The sequence below is a fragment of the Pteropus alecto genome, unplaced genomic scaffold (assembly GCF_000325575.1).
Source record: "Pteropus alecto unplaced genomic scaffold, ASM32557v1 scaffold109, whole genome shotgun sequence".
Classification (NCBI taxonomy): domain Eukaryota; kingdom Metazoa; phylum Chordata; class Mammalia; order Chiroptera; family Pteropodidae; genus Pteropus; species Pteropus alecto.
Window position 1 is genome coordinate 8759761 of NW_006494608.1, and position 24706 is coordinate 8784466.

At 33.5% G+C, this 24706-nt stretch overlaps 1 protein-coding gene across 3 annotated transcripts in view; it reads right to left on the reverse strand.

The window, feature by feature from the left end:
* The window catches only part of KMT2E (lysine methyltransferase 2E), a 79167-nt gene extending 55228 nt beyond the window's left edge, over positions 1–23939 (reverse strand). The window contains exons 1-4 of one of the 3 annotated variants that reach the window (XM_006925384.3): positions 23595–23939; positions 6166–6238; positions 4910–4976; positions 3101–3285 (exon numbers count right to left, since the gene is read on the reverse strand). In XM_006925384.3, the coding sequence (XP_006925446.1) occupies positions 3101–3171 (71 nt within the window). In that variant the 5' untranslated portion in view covers positions 3172–3285; positions 4910–4976; positions 6166–6238; positions 23595–23939. The remainder of the gene's footprint in view (positions 1–3100; positions 3286–4909; positions 4977–6165; positions 6239–23594) is intronic. The other 2 variants (XM_006925382.2, XM_006925383.3) reach the window with 2 other exon arrangements.
* Positions 23940–24706: the final 767 nt, after the last annotated feature.

A 24706-nucleotide genomic window follows, 5' to 3' on the forward strand; every position in this document is an offset into this window, starting at 1 on the left:
TGGATTGTTAATATCCTTTGAAATTATGCTAGAAGCAAGAAGTCTACTTCTAGTATTAGTCTATAGGGACATGCAAGTTAATCAAAAAACACTACAGATACAGCTTCCTGGTAAGAAAGGTGGTGCCATTATTCCAGTTACAGTCATTTTGCTAATCAAGTTTTAAAAAATATTTATACTTCACTCAGCTTTCCCTTTAAATATATCATTACTTGTCCATGTTTTTAATTGTATGAAGGATTATGCTGGGCGCTAGTGAGAAAAACAGTCAGTCATAATGTTAACCTTTGTATGTTATGTTGTGATTAGTATTTTTCAAATCTCAAGACAAACAAAATGCAGATAAAAGCTTCTTGCCAAGACCTACAAGTGGCTAATATGCAGTTTTTTAGAGTATCTTAGAGTCTCCACAACAGCCTTTGGTTTCAACTCCCATTTGTATTCACCAAGGTCTAGGTTTTTGTTTTTATTAATGCTATGTATAGTTAAAAGTTATTTTAAAATAAAAAATCTTCTGTTAAATTTGACTGTGGAAATGTTTACAACTGCTTAAGATAAAACTTAGGCTAATGCAACAATATTTTATTCTTATTAAAATGGTTATCCCTAAATCATAGTCAATATTTGCTAATCAATATTTGCTAATTGGTTTATTCCTAAAGTATTTTAAAACCATTCTTTTTAGTTCAAACATTCAGGGAGAGCCAACTCTTGGCAAGGTAATATAGAGCAGAAAGTAGTAAAAAAACAAGATCCCTAACTCCAAAGGAAAAGAAAAATCCAAGATTTTTCAAAACGTAGTGATGAAAGGAAAACAAATATGTAACAAAGAATAAACTGGACTTGGTGGGAATGAGTTTTATTTTAGACACATAATAGTCTAAGAGCAAATGTTATCAAGTATGGAAATAGTGGACTAGAGTTTAGCAAACCCATTCTTCATAGACCCTGAACTAGATCTTCAATTTCCTACCTATAAAATGCTACAAGATAAACCAGATGAACTGTAAGTGATTCAATAAATTCTTTTTTTATAGCCTTAGAAGTGAGAATAAATTTGGTCCAGTACATGAATTCATTCAATAAACAATCACTGAGTACCTTCTAAATTTTAAATTAATTAGTGATATACTGTATTGTAGCAGTACAATCTTTTTTTAAAAAGTAACTAACATAGAATTAATAATAGTATATAGCCACATGAGTACAATAAAATGTAATTCTCTTTTTAAAAAACATTTTATTTTGAAATAATTACTCAGCTTCATAAGAGGTTAACAAAGAAATGTTCAGGGATGACCCATGCACCCTTCCCCCAATATCTTGCAACTTACACAACTATAGTATCTTTTGATTATGTATCTGAAAATAAAAGGAAGCAACACGCTAATTACATCAAAATTTCTTATCAAAAGAGCTCCAAAAGCTTTATGTTTCTGTGGGAAGGGGGGAAAATGTGATTCAAGGGTCTTTTTAAGCTTCCAGGTTTTATATTAAAAAAGAGAATTTAAAAGTTTGAAAATTAAATAAAAAAAAAAATCTGGTTGTTCCATAATAAAAATTGGCACCAGTTATACTTTGTGTCCACTAAGTGAGGGACCATGCCCAAGGGACAGATAACTATATGTGGAATATAAAAAAAAAGTTCCTAACACAAAAATACTTTTTAAAAGATAGTCATTTTGTAATTAGCTACAAATTAATAAATTTTCCATAATAAAAATGGCCATATTTATATCAGAAAAGATTTGGTTCCATAACATAAGTCATATTTATATTCTAAATTCTATAAATGTATTTAATACAGAAAACAGACAGCTATCTCATAGACTGTCCTCTTTCAATGTATTATTCATTCCTTTTTAACTGTATAATTATGTGGTTTTCACTGTTTGTGAATTCCCTTATAGTACACATACTAGACAGTCAAACAAGGTACAAGTGTATCTCACATTGTATACTAAACAAATTCCTATCTCGTATATAAATAACATTTCATAAATTGTATCTTGTATTAATTGCTTAAAATGCCAATTTTTAAAAAAAGACTAGCGAGGTAAATATTTTTAAAAAGCAAAGAATCTGATTATTACAAATAATTGCCTATAGCTATTATCGGATATGGATTTGCACCTATCAGATGCTTTACATTAAGAAAGACTAGTACCTTAGACTTGAAACCCCTTGCCTCTCAAGCCCTGCTTCCAGGTTCTTTCCTTCCTTAGTAATGTCTCTACTTGGGCGGCTGTCGCAAGAGTGCCTTGTTTGGGAATCTTATTATTTTACAACAAAAATAACTCATACATACAAAAAAACATAATGGCTCTTAAAAATTATATTATAATAATCATACAGTTAAACAGACTGACTATACAGTTAGTATATTATAGGAATATTAGAGAGCATCTCTGTCCTTCCCAATGGCAGAAGTGGGACTGGTGAAAATACTTCTAGGCCACTTGAAATGCTAGCAAAAGGAGATCAATAACAGTATTTTCATTCTTTCTGTACACTAGGACTAGGAGCCCTAAAATAAATTTCCTTTTTTTAAAAAACTTAAATTCCACTAAGTTCAGCTTTCTGGTCAATAAGGGTCCCATTAAGCAACTCTATACTGAATCAAAGAACATAAGCATGCACCTTCCCATCCTTCAGCTTCCAACACTGTCTGTCACCTGAATCCTTTGCAATTTCCAAAAACAAATAATCAATCTTCACAGCAATAACTTAAAGTCTTTAAATAGGTATTATCATTTTTTAAAGATTCAAATTTAAAACCAAATTATTTTCCAATATAAACATGACAGATCTTACAATCTAAAAAAAACAACCAATTATGTTCTCTTGATGTCAACAATTAGCAAATGGGAAAGACAAAAAGAATTAGAAAAAGATACATCATTTTGACTCAAAAATTATTTATAAAAGTAATTTTAGTTGAAAGGATTTTTGCCTTAACCTTCTGATATTTTATTTTAGCCAAGGGTCTAAAATGAGAAAAATATAAATTGAAAATCAAGAACTGCTTTGTTGTGCTAAAATAATTGTATGAAATATTTTGCCTTTCCCTAGCCAAAATACCTTTAATTTAAATACTTACTCTGAGCCTGCAGCCATTTCCAAGTATGACGTTTCTGCTGTATCAACCCCCAAAGGGATCACTATGCTCATGACGTTCGCCTCTGATAAATTCGATTACTATGGAGTCCTATGCATTGGTATCCAAAACACTGGGGCATGCCAGCCACAGTGCTCATTGCAAACATCTAAGTGCATCCACAAACCCTGTTTAAAAGAAAAAGGAACAAAAAGTTAAGAATCATCTTCCTATTCCTAGCAACAGTCACACTACAAGTATCAGTAAGTAAAATACATGAAATAAGTAAAATACATGAAGAAAGCATGAACTTGCTCAGGGACTCTCTATTTCGTTTACTTTTTGGAATTAAGCTATATGACTGTGATCAAAAGAAAATTTCTGAATCATAATCTTCCTTAAGAAATGAATTTAGGATGTCAATATTGCTTAGTGAAGAACCAACAATTATTATTCATTTTGAAAGATAAAACGGAATTTCTTGTAGCACTAGTATCCAAAAACAAGTCGTCTTGGTTCAGTGAGTGATCTAATAACAAACTAACAAATACTTAGTATTTTCTATGGACTAAACACCATACTTAAACTTTTTCATGGATGATCTATTTAATCCCCATAATGCTGAAACAGGGATCTCCATTTTACCACTGAGGAACACAACAGCAAGAAAGGTTTAATAATTTAACCTAGGTTGCTCAGTTTAAGAGATAAAATCTGGATTTAAACAATTCCACTCTACTGTTTACATATATTTGAAAGGAAAGCTATTTTATTTGTAATAAAAGCAATTGTTTTACAGTGGTTGTCATTTTCCATACTACAGAAATACATGTGTATTGAGAGTGCTCCCTATTTCTAATACAGACCATTATTAGAGAAATCTAATATAACTGAAGTACTTTTTAAAACAAATTCACCATAGTAACAAAAATATATTCAGCTTCAACATCAATTTTTTAAACCTAAATTCACGTATAACACTTGTTATATGTACTGTTTGTGAAATAGCTACTCAAAATCTTTTCAGCAATGATATAGTACAACTTGGGAACGAAATAGATTGATAATTCTATAAAGAGGAAAAGAGCAACAGTCAGAATTGTCCCTGTCATGTTATACCCAAAATACTAGAGAGCAGTTTCTTCAAACAGTAATTCTTATATTTATCTTTAATTTTTACAATTAAGTTTGGGAATACCTACTCAGGTTAATTCTTATTTCACAAAGATGATGCAGACTTTGGGCTCATACCTTAAGGGGGAAAACACCAAAATACGAAAATAAGGTGGTAATGGTGGTTTGAATTTTCCAAGAAAACTAGACTTTACTTTTAAACCATTTATAACTGGGGGGAGCTACTAGATTACAAATTATTGTAATAAAAATATACAATAATAAGCAATTGCACCTAAAAGTTTAAAACATAAGCATCGGAGCCTCTCTAACATTCACTAGATATGTGTACGAGGCAAATTATTTAACCTCTTTTAGCAACAGGTTCCTTGTTTAATTTATCCTCCCAAGAATTCTGGGAAGAAAATGAAATAGCAAATGTGAAATAAAGTATTTTGTATAATGCATTATACATATTAGCAATTAATAAGTGGTAGTCGCAAAAGAAGAGTTGCTCTTATTTCATCACAAAAAAATGTGTGGATAGAAAAACTCTTTAGGTTTCATTTAAAGAGAATCTAATAGTTTTTGAAAATAAATTATGGTCCTCTACTTGTCATTTTTTATAGTTTGCACTATGAAATTAAAATTGTCCTCTAAAAACAATTAAAGCAGAATGAGAAAAAGGAAAAGTCCTACCTTCCTTTCTGCACCTGTGACCATATTAGTTACTTCGTAAAAGCCATATTTATTAACCCGTACAGAGCTATAAAATGATAAAATTTCTAAATGACAAAATGCAAACAATATACATAAAAACTGTAAGTTCTACTCAAAAGTTAAATTATTCTGTATTTCTTTAAAGTACTGAAGACTTGACCCTAACAACAGATAACAATTACAATTAAAAAAAAAAATTCTCTTCCTTTTTGGTAGCATCTAGTTGGTAGAAGTTTTCTTCCACTCAGCTTATCTTTATGGCAGATTCCTAGGAAATCTTGTATTTTATGTAAACATTGTTAAATGTTTGGTTTTTTTTTAACCAGAGGAAAAAAATGGAAAGCAGGAATTAAACCATTATTCATTCTTTTAGATATCTGAATAATATTCCAATCTAAGAGTATGTATTTTTGAGTATGTATTTAATAGTGACCTAATTTTATATAAATATACAACCCTCAATAAACACTATATTTGAGCTGTTTTTAAATAGCAGTGATGAGTTTGCCATAAGCCTATTTCAAACAATGGATTATATTTGTGTGATTGCTGCCTGTCTCTCAAACCCTGCACAGTGCCCAGAACATAACAGGCACTACACAAGGATTGCTGAATGAATTAGAGCACCTAGGATAAAACTGCAGCTCTGGCCTCATTAACCAAATGAGTTGTCAACCCATACAATTAAGTGCTATAAAAACTACATGACACCTCCTCCAGAAATTCATCTCCCTAAAAACATTGAAACTCATTCCTAAGATACAGACAAATCATCACATCTGAAACAGAACCAGAGATTCTGAGTTTGTTTCAATAGATAAGAACTCAGTAATTTGCTCATAAGAGGTCAGAAGACAAGCGGTCGTGTCTATTGAGACCACAAATTGGTAAATATTCATTAATATCAAAAACTCTAAAGCCAGAAAACTCACGCACCCAGTTGATACTTAATAAAATCATAAATTCGTTAGGGTCAAATCACTGTGACTTTAAAAATAAGAAGAAAAGAAAGAGAAAACCAATGTGGTAAGCAGAAACGATACGAGCTTATAACACAGGCATAACTAGAGGAAAAACAATTCAATACAATCCAAACAATTAGCACAAAGCTTTCGCATCTTATATGTGAATTAAAAAAAAATGGTTACCTAACTGGCAAGTAAAAAAGTAGAATATACACAAAATACATTGAGAGTAAATGGCAGCCATTAAAAAAATAATATAAAAGGAAATACCATGAGATGTCTGGTAAATCTGAGGTCCAAGAAAGAATAAATGTCTTCACAAAACCTGCTATCCAGAATAGACCTAGAAATCAAGTGAACATAGGAGTATTGAGCTGTTTTTAAATGGCATAAAATTATAGGTACTTCTGTCTAACATGGCACCTAAAACCAAAGGGGCTCACACAAAGATAGCAGCTATTCTTAAAAAGATTGAATTTATTCTTTACTTTTTTATACAAATAAATGTAAACACAAGGCAACAGTTAAATATAAAAATGGAATCAAACTAAAGAAACTGGTAAAAAAACAATTATTAAAAACAGATTTAGCAAGGCAAGGGCAACAATAACTAAAAAAAAAAAACACTCCTCTAAAGTAGGAAAAACAAAGTAAAAGGCAAAGAAAAGCCATTAAATTAGAAAACAGTCTATTAAAAAAACTAGAAGACTCAGGCTGCTTTTAAGACCATGTTAAAAAATTCAGAAAACAAAAATACCACTGAAAAGGTGAATATGATACCCGAAGACAGAAAAGATAAAAATATGAGAAATTCTTTTCCAAAATTACAAATAAAAGTGCCCAATCTAAAATCATCTCTTTGAGGAAAGGGTCATTTATTATTACCTTTCAAAAAGTTCACCTTATGCAAAGCTCAACAAATATTTAAAATTGAATCAATGTTTATATTTTGGACAAGTATCACTAATAGAATAATCAGGTAAATTTAACTGAATTACTAATAGAAATGAAATAAAGAAACTTAAAAGAAATGGTGAGAGATCGCATACCAGAAAATTCATTATAAATTAAAAATTATACTACCTTCATTCATTTAAGATTTTTTATTTATAGCAGTTGACTAAGGTATAAAAAAAGAATACTGGTTGGTTGCTCACAATCGATTACCAAGTTACTACCAATGAAACTTTGGGAAAGTCATTTCACTATTCTGGGCGTCAACTAGAAATGGAGGTAGGTTAGGTTGATAATCTTACAGTCCAGGTACATTAATGAATTACTCCTGATAAAACAACAAATATCAGATTCTAAAAATCTAAAAAAAAAAAATCTGACAACAGAATGAATTATGTATTTCTTTAATTGGGTTAATATTAGTATCAGTGCTCCATTAGCACTTACCTGATTGCTATTCAAACCTCCCCAACTAATGGTTATAATAGTTTTAATAAAAATGAGTGTTTACAATGCTTTCTCCTTACAAAGAACCTATGGTGTGGGTATATTTATTACCCATCTTTTAAGATAAGGCAGAAAGGTTAAACTTATCCAAAGTTCAACTGCTAATAAACAGAATAAGGAGAATCAGGATTTGATCCCTAGCAGTCTGATTCCAGAACCTACACATTAGTTTGTCTGAAATTTAAATTTGCCAGATGATTGCTGAAATAAATAATCTAGAATTTACAGTTAAGGGAGAAAAACTGATGGCTGCCTCTCCCAAAAAGCAGAAAAATTAATACATAAGTGTCTCACTCCAGAACATCTGATATACTAAATGAAAGAACAATAACAAAACCCATCTTGTTCCTCCTGCAAATCCAATCTACTTATACACTTAAATCCATTCCACAACAATGCATTAAAACATTACAAAAGTAGAGATGCACAAGCTCAAAGTCTAAAATTTGTCTTTAAAATATTTCAGGGATGGTGCAAAGCTCATAATGAAAAGATAAAGATATTCAAATTTCCTATTATTTTCAGGAACAAACACATGCCTCACTATTGAACTGAAAGCAACTTATAAATTAAGGAAACAATCTCCAAATTTGAGATTACTAATGTATGCATAAGTATATTTAATTCCTTATATATGGAACTATTTGTTAGGCAAAGACCGCCTATCTAACCAGTTAAATTTTAACTTGATTCTTCCTTTAATTACCATTTGGTTCCCAGAGACAAAGAATTTCACCAATTCAACTTACACTCTAGCACTTTTATAGCAAATAAAATCTCTAGAAAAATCTGTCTTCTTGTACTCAGGGTTAATATTGGTGAACCTACTTGGAAAACAGAAACCTATACATAAAATTCAATGTTCAAAAAGCACATTTTCTTGTTCTATAAAGTTTCACTTATCGTATTTGATACAATTACAACTGTTCTTACTTAAATTCAATATCAAAGTAGCAACACTTCTACTTTCATACTCTGACACTTATTAATAAGGTTTACTTATTTTCCTAAAGCCTCAGTTCTTTATTTGTAAATAGGAATAATCACAGAATACAGTATATCGGAATTGTTTCAAGAATTGTGTGTAGCACTCAGGTGTAACTACGATGATCAGGTAAAATTTCTGGGAATTAAATATTTAGAAAAAGCTCTTAAAAGATGAGTATTGGAGAACAATTCTCAGTAATTATACTTGTAATATTCAAGTAAACTGTTAAGAATTTCTGATCTATTCGAGAGTTCATTCTTGTCAGTAAAGGAGAAAGGATGCTTTTGTATTGGACTGCATATTCAGAGAATGTAATAGAAGTAGTTTCAGTTAAAAAGTCAACAGCCAAACCTCTTTATTACAAACCCCAAACATACTGTTTTGGTTATTTTCTTAAACTAAATATCTGTGTACAGCATAATGATTAATATATATAGATCATCTGGACCCTGAAATCTTTTTCACAGAGCTTTTATCAAAAGAGATTGGCTGATAAGATTAAACTCTTCAAAGAATAAACCAATGGCAATCCTTATATTAACCAATGAGCACCAAACCATAAAGCACTTTCCCAAATCAACCAGTAATTTTTGAAACTCCACACTAGTTTACCTTACAATCCAGTTTACCTTATCTTTAGCTCACTAGAGATTTGATTAGAATCAAAGTATCAAGAAATACCTTTAAAAAAAAATACATGAACACAAGAAGTGAACCCTAATGTAAATGACACACTTTGGTTGATAAGGATGTTATCAATGTTGGTTCACTGAATGTAACGAATGTACTATTATAATGATCAGGAATGTTGATGGTGGGGAAGGCTGTGCTGTGTGTGGAGAGGAGGCATGTAGGAATTCTACTTTCCACTCAGTTCTGAGGTGAACCTAAAATTGCTCTAAAAAATAAAGTCCATTAACTCAAAAAATACATGTATGACTATGATACAGTGAACCATTTGTTTGGCATTATATAATGGGGTCTCATTCTTTCTCTCAGGTTTTTTGGGAAGCTATTCTAAACACCAATTCTGTAACCAGTTAAAGTACTGGTACACTCCTCCATCACCACCCCAAATTAAAATAATTTCAATGCTATCCAGTTTAATGCACCATGCTATTATTTTTTAATAGTATGTCATGTGCCAAAGCACTGGAGATAACTAAACTATAGTGTAAAATCTAGTAAAATGTAGCCTTTTATGCAAGTAGTTATTCAGTGGTTGATATCACAGTCTACGGGTATAAATGTACAATTTCTTTTTCATACATACACAAAATTGTCCTTAGAATGAGTTTAGTCTTTATTCATAACTAAGAATATAACAAAAATGATTTACAAGGCCCACAACTACATACCTTAGAATGTACCGCTAGTTACATGTACCTAGTTACAAGGCCCACAACTACATACCTTAGAATGTACCGCTCAATATACAAATGCAGAAGAAAAAGAATCTTCAAACTTAAGAATAATCACATCTTCCCAAATTCCTTAAAATCTTACTTTTATGTAGGAAAGTAATGAGTACTATAAAGCCACATACTTCAGTGGGTTCTAAAACTTCCTTCAGTTAAAAAAAACTTATCTACATGAGTTTTTAAATTGTGTTCTCAGCAGTCCTGAGAGTTGGGAATTGAGACAGGAGAAAACAGAGTCAGAGAAGTTAACGAAAGAAAATGATAGATAACACTTTGTGTAGATTTAAAAGGAAAATTCTGAAGCTGTATATTCTATGTGGTAACTACCAAATGAGAAAATAACATTAAATGAAACACTACTGAGCAACATAAAGGAACTACTGATAAATGCAACAATGTGAATAAATCTCAAGGAAATTATGCTGATTGAAAAAAAAAAAGCCAATCCCAATAAGGTCACATAATGTATAATTCCATTTATATAACATTCTTCAATGACAAATTATAGAAATGTAGAACAGATTAGTATAGTTATGAGAGGACAACACTAGGAATCCTTGTGGTAACTGTTCCATATCGTAACTATGGTGGATATAGGAACCTACATATGTGATAAAAACACAGAGAAATACACACACACACGGAGAAATTAAACTGGGGAAATCTGAACAAAATGGGGGCATTGTATCAATGTCAATATTCTAGTCATGATTGTTTTACAGTTCTATAAGATGTTACCACTGAGGGAAACTGGGTAAAGGATATACAGAATTTCTCTGTATTATTTCTTACAACTGCATGTGAATCTACAATGATCTCAAAATTATAAATTTAATTTTAAAAATGACATTAAAATGGTCTTCAAACTTTTACTATTGATAGAAACTTTCCTACAAATAAAATCTTACACAGAAATCTAAGCATCTGTTTTGATTCTAGGATGAAAAAATAGTTTTGCTTTCCTATGCTTTCCCCAATGATTGGTCAATTTGAAGCGTGTATTTAGGAGGCCACAACCAGATATAATGGGAGAAGGCCGCAAGTGATTAATGTCTGCTAATGGGTATGGTGGGTATTTGTACCTCATGTTTGCTATGTCTGTAGTTAAAGAGGGAGGCAAGGGTATGTCCCTGCTTGCACATCCTCCACACACAAGTTCCATGATAAGCCTAAGGTTTCCTGGGGAATAGTTTGAATCATTGGCTAAAAGAAAATACTGACTCAACATGTGATATGAAAAACTTATTTCACTGGTAAATTCCATTTGTCCAAAGGCAGAAGAGAAAAAAATACTCTTCCAAAAAGCAGTGTTAAAGATCGTTGCAATTAAAAATCAAAGGAAACAACAACAAAAAACCTTGCACTTATTTTTAGTCACTCAGTCTTACATAGACTATTAAGCTGATTCATTCTTGCTTTTTGTTTGCCTTTAAATAAGTATGCTACCAGGTAAGGCCATCCTTTTTGACCGAAACAAAATTGACCTTTAAACCAGTGGTTCTCAAACATAGATCCACAAGCTACTACTTTTCATATACTCGGGGTTGGCAACTGAAACAACATATTCCTAGGCCTCAATCCAAAGATTCTGATTTAGCAGGTCTGAGCTATGACCTGAATGTCTCATCTCAAAAAGGGGATGGGGAGGGGATTTGTTCCAGTGCTCTATTTTAGACTTACTTATACATTGAACAAAAAAAAAAAAAAAATGTGCTTCAAAACCCCATTAGTTTCCTAACCACTCTCTTCAAAAAAGGATAGTAACTCACAGTAATTACAGTCAAGTACCTAAGCTTGATGTTATCAGGTTACCTTGTTCCAATCTAATCTTCCAATAGATAAATCCTTTGATTATACCAGTCTTTTTGCTATTGATAAGATACCCTTGCTCATCCTCTTCAAATTTTCTAAAGTTATTTTCTTATACCTATATTCACCCCACTCAATAAAAATTTTATTAAACCTTCAAGCATTACTTAAGTACCAATACTTCCTTGAAGCTTTCTCAATTTCCCAACTTAGACATCCCTGTCACAAAACTAGCTCTGAGGTCTCTAGTGGATCAACCTCCTGAGGACTGGTTCCTCATCTATAAATAAAAATTTGACTAGGTTAACTCAAAAAATTGTTCCAGCTATAAAACTTATTCAATACTAATCTCTTCCCTTTGTAACCTCCTAAAAACATATATATATTTTTAACCACTGGTTTATATGTTGACACATTATTTTGAAACAGCTATTAATATGTATAGCTTTCACAATTAGATTGTCTACCATATAGCAAGCACTAAGATATAAACTCAATCAATTTCTTCCTCTTCATACATTAATATAAATAGAAAAACAAAACCAAAACCTGGAAATAGAAGAACTAGCATATTACAACTAGAGTTGAAGCTTAAGAGGAAAAACGTCTATGTATCTTATCCTCAAATATGAATTATGGAAGTAGATCTAAGTCTCTATTAGGAAAAAATACTCAGATATGCGAAGTTTATTAACTTATTACATATTTTGTTCAAAACAGGCTTTTAGAGTAGCCTTAGACAAAGCCTATAATCACTGAGAAAGTTTACAATAAAGGGAAAAATAAAATGTCAGGAATGAGGTTGGTAGAACTGATGAGTGCTGTAAGTAATCAGTGTATTTGCTATGAGACAGGCTACACCTTCGTTCACTTTCAAACTTCATTGTAAAGATCTGTGAAGAGGTTATATATAAGTGAAAAATAATCCACATGTACTGAGCTAATTGGCCACTTTCATAAAAGTCATTTGAGCATGGAGAAAGAAATTACTATGTGAAGTTGGAGACTGAACTAGAAATACTTTTCTCCAAATCCTTAAGGAACCATTTACTGTAGGAGATAAGAGGCATAAACTTTAAACTGCCTGTAAATGATAGCTGAAGCTATACCAGCAGAATCTCTTCTGAAATCTCCATCATCACTTTAAATTTAAACAATAAATATCACAGTTCCTCAGATATATATTCTCAAAGTAATTATACAATAAAATGACAATCATATTGTCATTTCCATAATATCTGTCAGTTTTAACCTGGAATTAAAAAATCAAGCAGTTATTACATTAATGAATAATAAGTTACTACTAACATAAAGCAATTGGGTTACAATACATCAAATAATCACAAGCTAAAATCTAAAAACCACACAAACTGATCCTGGGAATATTAGCCAACACAATCATCAGTTACTTCCCTTAGGAAATATGTGCAAGACCAACAAGCCAAAATTAGTATCTACCATGATGCTTTCACATGTAGGGCATTTATCTATTTGCCACTAAATAGATCTAGCTTATATTATCAGAATTAAGATAGTCCTTAAGAAGAGAATAATTTTAATTTTACAAAATAACAAAAGTTACTGGACTTTGATACTTCAATGTATGTGTTAAACTCCAGACACATCTGAAATTTGCCATTTCATCTAGATAGGGTCTATCTATAAGCTCCACTGGACAAACCAGAATCAGATCCTAAAAGAGCATTTTTAGATTTTCAAGATACTAAATGAAAAAAGAATATCCATCCCCTTTTGGATTAAAAAAAAAAAAAGGTCTGGATTTATATATTAAAAAAGGAACTAGAAGTTTGTCAGTTCATCAAAGTCGAATGGTGAACATAAAGTCATAAAAAATATATATCTTAAACACTGTATTTTTAATTTAAAATATCATTTATTGATATTCTGATGTCAAGCCAAAATGTTCTCTTTGAGTATGGCTCTCCTAACTGAAATCTGGGTTCTTGTTCTTGTATAAATCATATCTATAATGCATGATCTATGGTTTTTGGTTTTAGATTATTTCAAGGTAGGAAATCATTTAGACACTTGTGAGGTCATATGAATGCAGACTTCCTTCTAGATTTTTATTCTTTCCCATAATCTATCTGTTAACTATCTTACCCATATACCTAACGTGATAACAATTTTCTTTAGCAATTTGCCTTTATCAAGTTTTCCAAAGCATTTAACTTAGTTTTCATTTAAACAATTGTTTCTTCACTCATTTATCACTGGTTTATGTAATGTCTAATTAAATAATATAAACACAATACAAGTTCAATGGAATCAGCCAATTTGTGAACAATCATGTGATTCTTCTGAGCATTCAACTCAACTAGTGGAAGTAGCACAGAGTAGCTTACATCATGCAACATGCAATGGGCATTAGTATTTTTTAAAGAAGGAATGGCAATCTTGCAGGTTGGTTAAATGAAGGTTAAAGAAACTTCTACAGTATCTACACAAAACACTTCAGAAAAAAACACAAATTAAATAGAGACTACCTCAGCATATGAGAAACACTAGGGATGGGAATCAGAGGCTCACTTTTTTCTGAAACAACTACAGCAGAAACAGCTGTTTAGCTTACTAAGAATTTTACACCTATTTAATTGTTGAATTCTCAAAATGACTCTATAATGTAGGCTCTATTACCATCTCCATTTTGCAGATCAATAAAGAAAGGTATGAAAAGGTTAAGTAACTTGCCCAAGGTCACACAGCAGCACAACCTGGTTCGAGTGCAATAAAACCAAAGCAGAGTGGTCCTAGAGTTTTTACCCTTAAGCTTTATGCAATAGTGCCTCTAAAGAAGTATGTTTGAGTTCTTCTAATAAGCATATGTTACTTTCATAGTCTTAAGAATTTGGTGTGTGTGGAGGGGTGAGGGGAGCGGAGTGGATAAGCACGTCCTAGTACATCACTCTCCAGAGCATATTTTTCAGTAGCTCTCCTGTAGTGTCAATACTCATCCCAGCATTCAAGGCTCACCATAACAACTTGATCCAAAATTGGATTGCTGTAATTCCAATCCAAGACTCTTATCCAAATAACACATGGGTTCTTTAAATCAACAGATCATCTTGAATTGGGATGTACAGCACTAAATATAGAGTCTGTCACATGACTTTGCACAAAGACCAGTATCCTTCATTCAGAGAATCCAAAAATAGTATCCTGGCTTCTCAAGAGGGAAGTTAGCATGGTTTCTCAGAAAAGTATAAAGCATCAAGCATGAGGGCCTAAATTTTAATCTTTGATCAACTGCTAACTATATAACCTTTGGAAAATTATTTAACCTCCCTGGGGTTAAGTCTACTTGTAAAATAAAAGGGAAGAGCTGAAACAGTGTAAAAATCAGCTGAGACTAGTACTAAAATGCCAATTCAAGGCCCCACTAGATGTGATTATGTAGGTCTGGAATGAGGCCCAAGAATGTTCATTTTAATAAGCACTCCATGTAAATGATACATGTGGCTCCTGGGCCACAATGAGAAATATTTAACAAAAAGATTTCATAAGTCAATTCTAACTCTAGTTTCTTAACTTCAATCAATAGGGTGCTACTTTACATGTCCAGGACAGTGGTTCCAGCCTAAAAGAAAATCTTCTAGTTCATTATGGGACTTGTTTTTGCACCTTTCTCCCAAAACTTTTTCTTCTTTTTCGGTAAAAAACAATGGGATAAATAGGATTTGGTAGTGCTACAAAGTGAACTTTCATTCTCTTAAGACAAATACCATTGATTCAAATCTGTTTTAAACCAATTAAGCATCTACAAAATGCTAAGAATCCACTGTATCATGTCATTAATGCTCACTATTCTGAAATAAGCTCATCTTCATTTTCTCATAAGAACATTGTAAGTTTTGGAAAACATAGTCATTCTACAAGTATTCACAAGTTTCAAAATTTTCTTCTCCCAGTCTTTCTGAGAATTTCCAAAGAAATTAATAGTTTTCTTTCAATATTTTACCCAGGGTCTGAATCAGTATGACATTCAAATTATCATCCAAATTCACTACTAATATTTTGCTATCATGAAACAGAAATATGCCAAATTGATAAAAGGAGTACAATGTAATTAAAGTCTAAACAAGTGTTTTCCATTTTTTGTCCCTTTCTTGTCCTTCTGAACTTTCCTATAATGAGCATATTTCTTTAATTACAAGGTTCCAAAAATCATACACTTTGTTCTTAAGTTATAGATGTTTGATATCCTACTATATTAAATATATCATCTCACCAACTCTTTTTAACAGTATTGACTTGCATATATGTTAAAAAAAAAAAAAAAAAAAAGCTTGTCTCAGTGATTTCAGAAAAAAATATTTTACTTCAAAAAAATTACTTGAAAGATTTTTTAATGGAAGAAGGGGAATAGCACCAAATTAAAAAGCGTATTTTCGGCCTTATCTTAGAAATCAAACTAGTATTAGTAGCATAGCATAAACCTAAACAAGTGTAACAAGGCTCATTTATCAACAATTCTAAAAACAAAATGAGGAATTGGAACTACATTATTAAAAAAATAATTTGACAATCTAAGTACTTAGTTTCTGTGTTCTGAATTCCGAATTAGACCAGCATTCAAGAAACTATTTTAAATCCCATTCGTGTGAAAAACTATGCTGGAATACTACCTGATACTATCTAAATTATCTCTACTTTTCTTAAAATTTCTCATTTGTTGTGATTACAAAAGCAACCTATATGAAAAATCACTACAGAAAAATCAGAAAGAAAATAAAAGTCCCACAATCCCACTTACCCAGAAACAAACAACTGCTAAAAAAAACCTTGGTGTATTTGCAATCACCATAGCAAAAACTTATTCAGGAAAGAATTACCAGTAGACACTAAGTCTAAGAGAGGAAAGTCTGACAAGAAACAGAATATTTACACAATATCAAAATGTCTCCCCACAAATTACTTAATAGTGGCAAAAATGAGAAACACTAACTATACAATGGTGAAAACTACTCAACGTCTTAAAACCAAGTAATCAAAATGAGCATACTGGTAAGGAGTAAAAAAATATCAAGTGCCTTCAGATTATAAAGAATCACATATTATCTAGTATTGTAGCCAAAAATGCAAAATCTGAATCTAACTGTGAAGAAACAAACTCAAGCTGAGGAGCACTGTATAAAAATTAACCTGCCAATGTCATGAAAGACGAAGTAAGACTGAGGAACTCTTCAGATTAGAGACTATAAGGACCTGAGAACTAAATGCTATCTGTTATTCTGGAATGGCTAGCATACCAGAAAAAAATGCTAATAAAGGTCTTAATTTGGATAACTAATGAAAATGACTATAGACAATAGGCTAGATAAAAGTATTACATCAACGTTAAATTTCCCGAATTCAACCACTCTGGTTACCTAAAATGCTTGTTCTTTGGAAATGCATACTTAAGAGGGCATGGTGTATGCAATCTATTCTCAAATGGTTCAGAAACAAATTTTTTATAATGAGAGAACAATAAAGTAAACGTGACTTTATTTACTTAAATGTTAACATTTATTTAAATGTTAAAATTCAAGGGATCTGGGTTAAGGGTTCGAGGGAAGTTTTGTACCATTCATGCAACTTTTCTGTATGTTTGGAGTTATTTCAAAATTAAAAAAATTAAAAGAAAACAAAAACCTTTGGGTTATTTTAAAAGCATTCCTCAGCATTCACATGTATATTTATTTGTTTATATTTTTAAATTTAAAAATAGAATCATCACTTTGATGCTAATTAGTTTTGGAGGCCCTCCTAAGTACATCTGTGAAAAAAGGCAATCGTTTTCAGATGAATTAGAGGTGTCCTCCTCTTGCTCTCCACCCAAGGAAACTATCCCCTGACACACCATAAACCACCACCCTACCACCATCTCCAGTCACAGCTAATTAGAAGGATCGAGATGGAGAACAGTGGCTCTCTGACACCTTGCCAACTCCTGTGAGGCCCAACTGTGCTTTCTTCAAATAAGTTCTGTGAGATTTCCCTATAGCCTTAGAGCAAATCTTTTACTTAAACTAGTTGGAGCTGATTTCTGTTCCTTGTATCCAAACAAACCCTAAAACAACAGGCTTTTCAGAAGTAGAAATATTTCGTGTAAGACAAATAGTGGCTAAATTAATCTTTTGTCTGTGCTTCAAAAATATTGTTTCCATGGGGGCTTAAGGGTAAGATGTAACAAGGTTGTATCAATTCAAACAATTATACAGCTTCCTTTAAAGAAAAACAGAAAAGCAAATAATTCCAAAAGAAACAACCTTATTTTCTGAAGAGTTACTATGTATCAGACCAACCTCTCAGACGCCCATCAAACCATCAATTAACTACTACTGAAGCACAGTCCTAATCACTGACATCAGTTACATCAGAATCTTCCCATCTTTTGCCACATCTTTAAAGAGGAAACAAGTTTTCAAACTCCTGAACCTTGTCTTTTTTTAAACATATAAAGCAGCATTAAGAGGAATTCAAGAGGTCTCTCTGTAAACTCAAAAACAGAAACTATCAAATTCCATTATTAGTCTGTGAAATAAAAAATATTAGATTTTATCACATATAGTCTGATATATAAACTTCTGGGGGAAAAAATCTCTTTTCCTGACAATATGCCAAGCAATAATGTTCGATTCTTTTCACCATATTCCTCACTTTTTGGTAAAAACCATTGACACTAGGCTTTACCTGTTTAGACTAAACAGTGAAAAACATAGGAATCAGAGTAAATTGTCTTTAAATAAAAATGTTTTAAATATTCTTTGAAAACAAAACTCAACAGATTAAAAAATTAAAAATTGTTCTGTTTCAGATAAAATATTAGATAACATAACCATGTGAACTTGAACTTTAAAATTATCTTATAAATACCACAAACCGAAACTAACTTAATCCCACTGTTACATTAATTTGCTTTCTGCCACAGGCTCAGACCTTAAATGCTGCAACCATATTGGCTGTAACACAGGTGTGATTACTCAATATTATCTTTCTCAACAACAAACTTCAGGACCAAGAATGTTTATTACTTTAACTCTAAATTGAGCAATCATATAAGAGTTGCTAGAAAATTATCTCTCTTCTTCAGTTACATAACTAGAATTAAAAAAACTGCACAATCATTTGTTTCTCATGTTGACCTGTGTACAGCTCCTTTCTTAAACCCAGATTTCACATTTAAGAGTTTTAAAATGCAAAAAAAAAAAAAAATTAATTAAAGATGGGCAAATAATTTTTTACTCATTAATTGTATTATAAAATTACTCATTAAAAGGCATAATGTATGTTTTGATGGCATCCTAGTACAGCACATCAAAAAAGAATTCTGTGATTGTGATGTGGAACATTTTAAATGCAACAAGTTAAACAGCTTAAATAGTTTAGGTAAATAACCAAATTAGATTTTTGATAAAGCTGTAAGATTCACCTAAAATACAAAAATGGCTTCCCTAAACTACCTAAAAATAAAATGCATATTAGTTACCAATGATTAATAAAAACTTCTCATACTCTTAAACATACAAATAAATTAACTTAGACTGGGTCACCACCAGTTGATTTTTAACATACCACTTAAAGTGTTCACAATAAAAAAAATTTCTTTGGTTAATTCCTACCTCTTTGTACAATACTCATTTAATTATAATAGCAAAGTTTTTACAATTAAACATTGTCTACTTCACATTTAGTGCACTAAAAACAATTTTCAACCACCGATATTGCTCTTCCATATCAAATAAATTTTTAGGTAATACAAAAATATTATCCTTCCAACATTAAGAAAAAAATGAGGCTACTCCCAACATGTGTACATTACAAAGACAGTAAAAAGGAGACAATGAGCCACTCTAGTTTTACACCCAGACTAAAAGCTAGCTAACATTTTATTTATACAGCAATATCTCAAATAATATCCTTTTGAGTTTGCCAGTCTACACAAAAAATAATTTTACCATAAAGTAAAAGTAATTCTATAGTCAACATTAGTCTTACTGAATATAAGTATTTATATATTTATTCTAACAAGACATGAAACATGAATGTCTTGTTAGAATAAATAAATACCATGAATATTTGATATATAAATGTGCTCACTTAAATTCAACAATTAATTTAGCACCTACCATCTGCTAAGAATAAATCTTTTGAAGCTAAAAGCTATTATACATTATTAAAACATTTAAAAAATAAATGTAGCAACTTTTAAGAAAATTCCATACTACTATTTCTTAAGTAGTTTTGATAGCTCTTCCTGGTTCTATTGGTTTTATACAACATTTTAAACACACTGGTAGTACGCATTTAAGTCCCAGTAGTAACTTCCAGAAAAGCAGAGCTGTTAGAATTTAGGATTTAGGATTTATTTTTAAAAGTGTTATTGTGTAAATCCTAACCTATACGTTTAAGAGTTTGATGCATGAAAATAGGTACATTATTCCTAGAAATAAGAAATCAACTTAAGAAGTTATAATTTCACTAAGATCACTAAGTATGTATTGTGGAGAAAACTGTCTCAACATATTAATTGGCTTTTCTCCTCACTTCCTCATTTTTAGATCCAAATCTTATAACTTACTGTGATATATATGGTAAAATTCTCTGGCTGGAAGCTGTGAGGAAGACAGACAATCCAAAATTGCAGGAGTTATAAGAGACTTAAAGAGCTGAAGGGAAATGGAGAAGCCCTGTAAAAGGTTTTAAATTTAAACTGAGATCAAAGGGATCCTGTAACTTACACTGACAACAAAAGAGTAGTATGATCAAAATGCAGTCCCTAAAAATATAATTTGCTCTCCAATTACATTATGATTTTCTACAAATCCACTTAAACAAGATAAATTACTAATCCCTCAAACTCAGCTATCCTAACAAAGACCATTTGACTAGTTTTCTTCCACCAAGGGACCAAATGTTTCAAAACCCTCTGGAAACAAAAATTATGCCTAACCTTTTAATAAATTTGCCCGGACAATCCTAACTTAAAACACAGATGGCCAATTGGCATGTACAGTAATAAAAACTAAACATTTATAGTCATGTTATTTATAAGATAACCATTTAAAATAAAGTGCAATATACTAAAAAAAAAAGGTAATCTCATTTTATAGGAACCAAAACATATCAAAACAAACAAAACCCAAAGCAATGAAGAGGCCAGTACAAAGAAAACTAGTAGAATGTAGGCAGCTTTTCTTATAATTTCTAACTTGATAACGTTTGTTTGAAGCCAAATAAGTCCAAAAGCTTTATGTGTCTAGAACTGACAAAGGTAACTAACAAGAAAAACATTGGTATAGACAGTGTCCTCTCCTGTGACTACATAAACCAAACTTCCCTACATTAGATACTAAGTTTAAAGTACCAACCCTCTGAACCACAGTTCTTAACTACTTAATCTTTAAAATAAATGCACAATCTTTACAAAGCAGTTAAAAGATCTGGACTTACATGATCACTCAGCATTTTACAAATGAGTATTGACCCCAAAATCCTGACACAAATTCTCCCACTATCCACTAATATTTCATTTTATAATAAAATATTTTGGAGATTCCAAGTAAGGTTGTGTGCTCAGTCTTCCATGATGAAACTCTCTATGCCACTTATTTCTACAATTCTTTTGTAGAACAGAAACTTCAGTCTTACTAGTTTTATACAACATAACAAAATAATAGAAACAACATCAATCTAGTTCATATATGAACTATATGATTCTCTTATTCCATTGTAAATTCTGCTCTGAAGTATTTACAATGGAATAAGAGAATCATGAAAGGGTGTATACTTTCCAACCTTTTAAAGTACTACTGGATTGAAAGGCACTCATCTTTCAGTTGATTCACAATCAAAATGGTCATTAAATACTATTAATGGCCCACTCATATCTCATTGCTTAGGTTAGGCCAAAAAAAAAAAAAAATCGATTTCCCACTACAGAGATAAATTCTAACCACTCATCCACTTTTTAAAATAGTTAAATTACAATTTAATTTTCTGCCTCAATCTACAAAATTCTGAAATTAGCACAAAGTGGATTCAAGACCTTATTATGGTATGGCTTTTATTTAAAGTCTACTGAAAGTGACTAAATTTTACATCCCATAGTGGTAAATGGGTTTGTTTGGGGAGTTAGGGAATCAAGAACTAAAGCCTTACTTTTTTACTGACATAATTATGAAAGTATGCCATAAGACAATGTTAAAAGGCAGCAAAGCATGGAGCTTCACTTTACCAAATAGACAATTAGAAAAATTTTAAGGAATGCTTAAATATATGGGGAAAGTGGACGCAAAATTTAATAATGAGAAGAACAAACATCTCCACACCCAGTGAAGTAACAGGTTTAGGCTTGTTTGTACAGCTCCCTAAAAATTAATCTGACAGAGAACAAAAACCAAAATTCACAAAATCAATCAAGTGTTGGATAGGAAACATTTCACTCTAAAATGTCTAGTCATATAAAACAGGTTGGACTTACACACTTACTAAACATTTAAATTTACTCTGACATATTGTATAAAGTATGCTTCGATTAAACCGTACAAAAACTATTATTTGTCCCCAAATAATTTTGGGACATATTTAAGAGCACCTAACCTCACTCTTGAAATTTCTAAGGCTACTTGAGTGTTTCAATTTTTTTCAAAAGTGGTGTCATTTTATTTGCCTCTCAGGAAAAACCAATAAAATTAATCAACAAAAATAACAGCATTGCAATTTTCAGTAAAATCAACACATTTTTGTGAACGGTGTTGGGAAGAAAAAAGCCCAGTCTTTTCATGTAAACATAATAAGCTTGTAATATGCTGCAGACAAACGCACTGCATGGGGTGTGGAGGACCCGAGCTGATTAGATTACCACAACATCAGCCTGGGGCCGCCATTTTTAGAATCTGTAAAGGACAAAAGAGGGAAATTTCACTTTTTACTCCCCATCTAGAACATTAAAGTAAAAAAATGAACTATTTTCCAATTCTGTACCGATGTCTCCTGCCTAGAGTTGAATGCACCTCACTTAATTCTCTCCAAGGTCTCTAGAACTCTAAACACCTTACGTTATTCACATCTCTAAAAAGGGAGCAAACAGGAAAAACAGGGTTTACTCTAAAGCTAACTCTAGCTATTTCTTTGACTTTAAATCATATCATTCTTAAGACAATGTCTAAAAAGAACGGATCTCTATGGAACTAAGGCCAGTGGAAGAGAGCACTCTAGATTGTTTTTTCTCTCCCCCGCCCCCGTTTAGCACAGTGAACCGTTTGTTTCTATTCTGTGTCTGCTGCCACAATGTCCGTGCCAAACCCTTGGTCAAAATAAGCTTTTCTGAAATGTGCCATATTGTGGATTTTAAGCCTCCTGCACAGTAAAGGACGACAATAATGCAAGAGGAGTGGGGGAGGAGACTGAGAAGGCCGGGTACTGAGGTGACCACCTCAGGGGCGGGTTTACCTTCTCCCGGAGAGGATGAGGAGCTGTCTCGTTCTTCCACAAAGGGAGATAGAGACCCAGGGCGTTCTCTTAAATCCCTTCGTATTGACGAGAAAATTATACCAGAGGCTGCCAGTTAAGAAATGGAAGAAGAAAATGAGGCCTACACGGTTTTTCAGCACCTGAACAAGATGCGGTGGAGGGTAAGGGAGGGCTGGCAGCTCCTGGGACCACTTCGACACAAACCCTACTAACAGTCACAAGCCTCCCTCCTCACCCAAGCGGCCTTAACCTGCTGCCAAAGAGGAGTGCGCCCCCTCCCTAACTCCCACTCTCAAGGGGGTTTAACTGCCAGTTTCCCCTTCCCCAACCCTAAAACCCGCCATAATGCTCCCTTTCTAGGGACAGGTAAGAGAAAGGATAAATTCGATTCAAACGAGTATCATCTTTCCCGAGCCAAGACACCTGAGTCAATGTCGAGTCCCCCACGAAGGATAAAGATAAGAAGCCCCCCTCCCCCTTGAAACACACGTCCTTCCACCCCGCAAACTCCATGAACCCCCAAGGAGACGACAGGCACTGACCTGTGATGTTCACACACCAGACACCCGAACCCCGTTATTTGCTCGACCCCCAAGGAGTCTCTCCACACCTCCACGATCAGAGAGCAGTCACTGCGGACACAGGACACGGCTCCACACACCCCCTCCCCAAACAGCAGCGCGCAGCCTCTTCACCAGCAACCGAGGAGTAGGGGAGGGGGTACCCAGATAGTCAACAGGAACGCAGAGGCGATTGCGAGGCTTCTCAGCGTGTCTATGGCCCCTCTGTTGCCGCTCCCGAACTCAGGTTTGGTCTCCGACTGGGCCCCCTGCGCCCGCTCAGTGTCACTGCCTCTCGCTCTGGGAAAATGGCGGCGGCGGCGGCGGCGGCCGCGGCGGCCCAATTACAGCCCGCGCTGCATATTCATTTCGTCTCTCCTTTGCATCGAGATGAACGGGCGGCCCCGCGCCCTGCAAAGGCACGCAGGGGCAGAGGGGGGAGGGGACGAAGCCGCCCGCCGCCATTTTGCTTGTGGGCTGCCGCCCGCCGTTGCCTCTCCAGAGGTTCGAAGATAGCCACCTGGAGGCAGAGAGGTGGACAGAATCTCCGTCCTTTTCACAACAGATGCATTCAACAATTCACCGAAGGTTTGGGGAAGTTTCAGTATTTGGTGGGATTGGTTCTTTACCCCTCTCCCCTGAGTAGCCCTCAAGTCTGGATATCGGTGAGCTTGGGTACGCCACTACTGTGTGGAAGGATGATTGTAGTAGGCTTTGGGAACGACCCCCTATCCCATCGCCTTCCTAAAGCGGTGCACTTAACTCCTCAAACCACTTCAGTCTCGGTCTACCCCACCCCCTCCCTAGTCTGGCCTCTAGCGCTGGGTGAACTTGGTTAGGGTGTAAATCGACGCCCACTAGGGGCTGAGGAGGCTCCAGTGCGCAGGCTCCGAGCACCAGATAAAAGCCGAGCTGGCGAGTCCAGCGCCGTCTCGATGGAGGAGCGAGAAACGGAAGAGGTCGGGGGGAGAAACAGCAGGAAAAGTACAGCCACCGTCTGCGCCGCCTCCCTGCCACCGTGTATCGGGGTAAAAAGCTGCCGTTGCTGTCGGTGCAGTTGCCGTCGCTGCCTCCTACTTCTCTTGGCCCCGGGG